General features: G+C 57.0%; 1 protein-coding gene across 1 annotated transcript in view; it reads right to left on the reverse strand.

Annotated features, from left to right (window-relative positions):
* The window catches only part of DNAAF5 (dynein axonemal assembly factor 5), a 45,278-nt gene extending 40,542 nt beyond the window's left edge, over positions 1 to 4,736 (reverse strand). The window contains exons 1-2 of the mRNA XM_057749633.1: positions 4,108 to 4,736; positions 3,271 to 3,455 (exon numbers count right to left, since the gene is read on the reverse strand). Of these exons, the coding sequence (XP_057605616.1) occupies positions 3,271 to 3,455; positions 4,108 to 4,726 (804 nt within the window). The 5' untranslated portion in view covers positions 4,727 to 4,736. The remainder of the gene's footprint in view (positions 1 to 3,270; positions 3,456 to 4,107) is intronic.
* Between the last annotated feature and the right edge of the window lie 1,870 nt (positions 4,737 to 6,606).

Raw genomic sequence — 6,606 nt, forward strand, 5'->3', positions numbered from 1 at the left:
TCCTAGCCACAGCAATCAGACCAAAAAAAGAAATAAAAGGTGCCCAAGCGGGAAGGGAAGAGGTAAAATTGTTATTATATGCAAATGATGCGATACTATATATAAAAAACCCTAAGGACTCCACACAAAAACGACGAGAACTGATGAACAAATTCAGCAAAGTAGCAACATACAAGATTAACATACAGAAATCAGTGGCATTTCTTTACACTAACAATGAAATATCAGACAGGAAATGTAAAAAAAAAAAGAAATCTCTTTTTAAAATTGCAACCAAAAAATTAAAATACTTAGGCATAAACCTGACCAAGGAGATGAAAGACATATCCTAAGAACTATAACACATTAATATAGAAATATATAGATTTAATGTTATGCCTATCAAATTACTCATGACATTTTTCACAGAATGAGAACAGATAATCCTAAAATTTATATGTGATCATAAGAGACCCAGAATTGCCAAGGCAAACCTGAGGAAAAAGAAGAAAGCAGAAGGCATAACCCGCCCAGACTTCAGACAATACTACAAAGCTACAGTAATCAAAACAGCATCCTGTTAGCACAAAAACAGACATATGGATCAATGGAATAGAGAGCCCAGAAATAAACCCACACACTTATGGACAATTAATCTTCGACAAAGCAGGCAAGAATGTACAGCGGGGAAAAGACAGTCTCTTCAGCAAGTGGTGCTGGCAATGTTGGACAGCTGCATGGAAATCAATGAGGTTAGAACACTCCCTCTCACCACGCACAAGAATAACCTCAAAATGGCTTAAACACTTAAACATAAGCTATGACACCATAAAACTCCTGAAAGAGAACACAGGCAAAACATTCTCTGACGTAAATCATACCATAGGTCAGTTTCCAAGGCAATAGAAGTAAAAGCAAAAATAAACAAATGGGACCTAATCAAACTCACAAGCTTCTGTACAGCAGAGGAAACCATAAACGAAATGAAAAGACAACCTACAGACTGGGAGAAAATATGTGCAAATGATGTGGCCAACAAGGGACTAATCTCCAAAATATACAAAGAGCTCATACAACTCAATAACAAAAAACCAAACAACCCAATTGAAAAATAGGCAGAGAGGGACTTCCCTGGTGGCACAGTGGTTCAGAATCCGCCTGACAATGCAGGGGACATGGGTTCAAGCCCTGGTCCGGGAAGATCCCACATGCCGCAGAGCAACTAAGGCCATGTGCCACAACTACTGAGCCTGCGCTCTGCAGTCCACGAGCCACAACTACTGAGCCCACATGCCGCAACTACTGAAGCCCGCACGCCTAGAGCCCATGCTCCACAAGAGAAGCCCACGCGCTGCAATGAAGAGTAGCCCCCGCTCGCTGCAACTAGAGAAAGCCCGTGTGCAGCAATGAAGACCCAAAGCAATAAATAAATAAATATTTTTTAAAAATTAGAGAAAAGAAATAAGAAAAATGGGCAGAAGACCTAAACAGACATTTCTTCAAAGAAGACATACACACGGCCAGCAAGCACATGAAAAGATGCTCAACATCACTAATTATTAGAGAAATGCAAATCAAAACTACAATGAGGTATCACCTCACACCGGTCATGATGCCTGTCATCAAAAAGTCTACAAACACCAATGCTGCAGAGGGTGTGGGGAAAAGGGACCCCTCCCACACTGCTGGTGGGAGAGTAAATCGAAGCAGTCACTACTGAGAACAGTATGGAGGGTCCTCATAAAACTAAAACAAACATATGATTCAGCAAGCCCACTCCTGGGCATGTATCCAGAGAAAACCATAGTTTGAAAAGATACATGCACCCCTATGTTCACTGCAGCACTATTTCCAATAGCCAAGACATGATGGAAACAACCTTAAAGTCTGTGGACAGATGAATGGGTAAAGAAGCTGTGGTACACACATGTATACGTATATACATACAAACACAAAACAGAATATGACTCAGCCACAAAAAAGAATGAAACAATGCCATTTGCAGCAACGTGGATGGACCCAGAGATTATCACATTATGTAAAGTAAGTCTGAGACAAACAAGTACCATATAACATCACTTATATGTGGAATCTACAACACTACACAAATGAACCTATCTATGAAACAGAAACAGACTCACAGACACAGAGAACAGACTTGTGGTTGCCAAGGGGGAGGGGGGGAGGGGAGGGCTGGATTGGGAGTTTGGGGTTAGCAGATGCAAACTAGTATATAGGATGGATAGACAATAAGGTCCTACTGTAGAGCACAGGGAACTATATTCAAAATCCTGTGATAAACCACGATGGAAAAGAATCTAAAGGACAATCTATATGGTTGTATAAGTGAATCACTGAGCTGCACAATACCAATTAACACAATGTTGTAAATCAACTATACTCCGATTAAAAAAAAAAACCAAGAAGATCCAGTGTGCCTGTGGCTGGAGGCAGGGTGGGCTGCTGAAGAGCAGTCCGGGGTTGCCAGACCTGGGTCTGGAGGTGGAGGCCAGCTCCAAATGGGGGCCCTGCACACTTACACCAGCCCCAAGCCTTGGACGAGGAGGATTTCCGTGGGAAGGAATGAGATGATATTTAATGTACTGATAGAACATGAGCAGGCTGGCACTTCTGGGGGTGGGGGGTGGGGGTGGGAGGGCCACATGCTGACCACCCTGCAGGTCCCCCAATGGCAATCACTTCTCCTGCCCCAAGGGATGGGAGCTCTTCACCTGATCCTCCCTTAGGGAGAGAGCCTGCCCTCCTGGCCTTCACACTGCTCCCCGTGGCCTCAGATCCATGACACGCCCTCCGAGCTGGCTTCTGCCAACAAAAGAGCCGGTTCTCTGACCTCTGCCTGCCTGCCTGTCTTGCCTGTCTCTCCCAGGCCCCAAAGCCAACAGAAGGAATCACCCCAACGCACCAACCCTGGCTCCATCCTCCTCCAAGGCCTGGTTCACCAACCTCTGCAGCTTTTCAGTTAAATCACCCTGACAGAGGGGCATGTTACAGCTGCTTCTGCAAATCGTGGAAACACTCGGTTTAGAGTGTCTTCCTAAAAGGAAGCAGTCCCGTTTCCCCATTCCTTAGAATTAAGAACAAATATATTAAGACAACTTAGCTCTCCCCCAGCTTCTCAAAGATGTGAAACAAGAACACCATGTGACTGGGAATAATGGAAAGACATTTAGTGTCACACGCAGTGTCTTTAAAAAGAGACGAGTGACAAATAGTACACTGGCACACTTCTGCTGGAGAAAAGTGAGCACGCGGAGAAGAAACTCCAGCTACCTGGGGGACGTCGTCAAAGAGCCGCTGAGCAAAGTGAGGAAGGACATCGTCCAGCGACTTCCCGCTGCCAAACTGGATCACCACGCCCGTGGCCTCAATGACGGCCACCCGCACCTTCCAGTGCTGGTGGGAAATGGACTGCATCAGGGGGCCGATCAGGGACTCCGACTGCATGTGGAAGTGGTCTGTAGGACGGGGAGATCTGCCGTCACCAGGGGAGCCCATGGGCCTCAACCCTGGCCCGGCGCCCCTGGGCTGGCCATGCACAGCTTTGTGCCCCCAGCAGCGGCAGAGGCGCAGGGCCCGGCATGGGACCCAAAACAGCACCTCCCCGACCCTGAGGTTTGGGGGGACCAAAGGGAAAAGGCTGGAGCTGGACCCCGTCTCATCCGAACACAGGAGCTGGGAGGGGAGAGCCTGAAGCTGCCTGGTGGCTGTGGCAGGTGCCCCAGAGGTACGCCGAAAGGGGGCACCGCGCGTCCCCAGATCTGGCTGAGCGCGCAGCCAGACCCCCGGCGCGACCGCAGGAAGCCAAGGCACCCCACTCCCCAAAGGCCTCTCAGGAAGCCAGGACCGGGCGTCTTCGTGACAGCCGGGCGGACCCTCTGGGTTTGCGGTTCTGCCGCTGCCTGTGGCCCATGTGTAAGGTCGCCAGCTCAGGGATCCTTCGGGCAATTCTCTCAGCGCGTGGGGCCTCAGACCAAGGCAGGCTCTGGCCCGCGGCTGCCCAGAGGGAGGAGAGGCCCCGCCGCGGGCAGCCCTGCGCTCGGGGCCGGGGCGGGGACCCGGGGCGGGAGGGGACCCGGGGCCGGACGGGAGGGCACCCGGGGCGGGCACCTGGCGTGGCGCGCGCCAGGCCCGCGGCGCACTCGCAGCTCTCGCGGCGCACGGCGGCGAAGGGGTCGCGCAGCGTGGCCCGCAGCGCGCGCACCGCGTCGTCCAGGTGGGGCGCGAGCGCGGCGCCGCCCAGGCGCACGGCCAGGCCGAGCAGCCGCACGAGCGCCAGGCGCAGCTCCTCGCAGGCCTCGGGCGGCGCGCGGCGCGCGGGCTCGGGGCCGGCCAGGCGCGCGGCCAGCGCGGGCAGCAGGCGCGGGAGCGCGTCGCGGGGCCGCGCGGCCCGCCGCAGGCCCACGTCCAGCAGGTGCGCGGCCAGCGCGCGGCAGCCCTCGGCCGGGTCGGCCAGGAGGCGCAGCAGGCGCGGCAGCAGCAGGCGCGCCCACGGGCCCTGGAAGGCGGCGGCCGCGGCGGCGGGATCGGCGGCGGCCGCGTCGGGCCACGCCGCCTCCAGCGCGCGCTGCAGCGCCTCCAGCGCGCGCCGCCGGCCCAGCTTGCTGTCGGCCTCCAGCCCGGGCAGCAGGCGGCTCAGGGCGCGGCTCAGCTCCGCCGCCTCGGCCGTCTCGGCGGCCTCCGCCGGGCCCGGGAGCGCCGCGGCCTCGGCCGCCGCCGGCGCCGCCATCTTCCCCGCGTCGCGCGTCACCAGGGGAGACCGGCGCTTTTACGACGGCCGCGGAGCGGATTACGGCTCGTTTTCCGGTCGGCTTCGCGCGCGCTTTTACTGGCGGCTGAGGGCGCGGATGGGACGCGGCCCGGCGTGGGGGAGGGGGCGTGGGGCGGGGCGGCGGGGACGCGGGCCCAGGGAAGGTTCGCAGCGCGGCCTCAGGGCTGCTGCGGACTCGTGTTCAGTGGCGCGCGGTGGCCGTGCCCTCTCGTGTCCTCAGGCGGCTTCTGTGACGCTCCCGGGTCCCGCCGGCTGGGGCCTTGGTCCAGCGGGCGACACGCTAGTCAGCGCACAGTTGCCGTGGTCCTGGGGCGTGAGGGCCGAGGAGCTCGGCGTAGCATGGGAGGGCTTCCTGGAGGGGGTGATGGCCGCCGTGGCACAGAGTGGGAAGGGGGCGGCGAGAGCGTGGCAGAGGGAGAGGACGGCGCGGGCAGAGATCGGGGTGGGAGTGGCCGCTCCGTGGTGCCCCCCGGAGTTCACGTCTTGGAGTCCTGACGCCCCCGGATCTCAAAGTAGTGACGTTGCTTAGCAACAGGGCCATAGCGACTCATGAGGGTGGGCCCTGATCCGTAGGCCGGTGTCAGAAGGGGACGCGGGAGACAGACGCACACGGGGAGGATGCGGATGGCCATCTGCAGCCCAGGGGAGCGGCCCGGAACAGACCCCCCCAGCGGCTCTCGTGGGAGACCAGCCTCTGACACCATGGCCTTGGGCTGCTGGCTTCCAGGACAGCGAGCAGATACGTGTCTGTTGTTTGAGCCACCAGGTCCATGGTACTTGTTTCAGCGCCCTCAGGAACAGGCATGGGAGGCGCCTGACACTGTCCCGGGAATGAAGGAAAGCTCCCTTTGCTGCAGGCCAGGGGCCCAGGGGGGCAGGGTCCTCTGGGGGGTCCGCAGGATCCAGTGAGGAATGCAGGGGAGGGTTTGAGGCAGGAGGGTGTCACGGTCGGGTCTGTGTTTGTGGAAGACTGCTTTGGCTACTGGAGAACCGGCTGGCAGGACGCCACGTGAGGCCAGGCCGTTGGGAAGGCCTTGCCGTGGTGGAGGTGAGAGCATAAACACTTAAATGGGGGTGGTGGACCTCGTGCTGCAGAAGGTGGTGCAGTCTCCCTTTCCCGGCTGCTGCTCCTCGAATACCACTGAACACCTTGCAGCTAGTTCAGCAGACAGTGGGGACAGGCTTGGAGCTGGGTAGGAGGAGGCAGGCTGACCGGGGACCCCGGTGCTGGAGGAGCAGCCCTGGGGTGGGCCCCTGGGGTCTTTCTCACTTACAGCTTCCTGGAATAGGCGCTAGAGGGGGCTGCAGCCCGCACCTGACAGGCTTCTCGTGGAGTACACGATCGCTGCCCCAGCATCTGTTCTGTGTGGCCAGGTGGCTGCGGGGCCTTGAACTGACAGGAGCCCTCCCCCAAGTGTGTGCCCTGTATGGCAGCCCACAGAGTCCCCAGTAAACCAAAGTTGCTGATGTGACCCCCCCCCAGCACTCTTGCGATAACCTCTCTCCCCGTGTGCCCCTCAGATTAAAGCCCCCGTGAAGCGCGCCAAAACCCTCTTTCTGGTTTGAACTGACCAATCGAGTCTTAGCCCAGCAACCCCAAAGCACTGTTCTATTATAGGCGTGTGCCTCAGGTCCTGACTCCCTGGGTGCTGTGCCTGTACCTCCTCCAGGACCTGTGAGTCGTAAGCTTCTCCGTCCCACTGTCTCTTGAGGTCCCCGTTGAACCACCAAGCAGCCCAGCCAGGTGCCTTCTGACATGGCAGGCAGCACCCACAGGGATGGAGGGACAGCTGGGTAGCACTGGGAGAACGAAGCAGCCCAGCACCACATAGTAAGGG

The sequence above is a fragment of the Hippopotamus amphibius genome, chromosome 9 (genome assembly GCF_030028045.1).
Source record: "Hippopotamus amphibius kiboko isolate mHipAmp2 chromosome 9, mHipAmp2.hap2, whole genome shotgun sequence".
Classification (NCBI taxonomy): Eukaryota; Metazoa; Chordata; class Mammalia; order Artiodactyla; family Hippopotamidae; genus Hippopotamus; species Hippopotamus amphibius.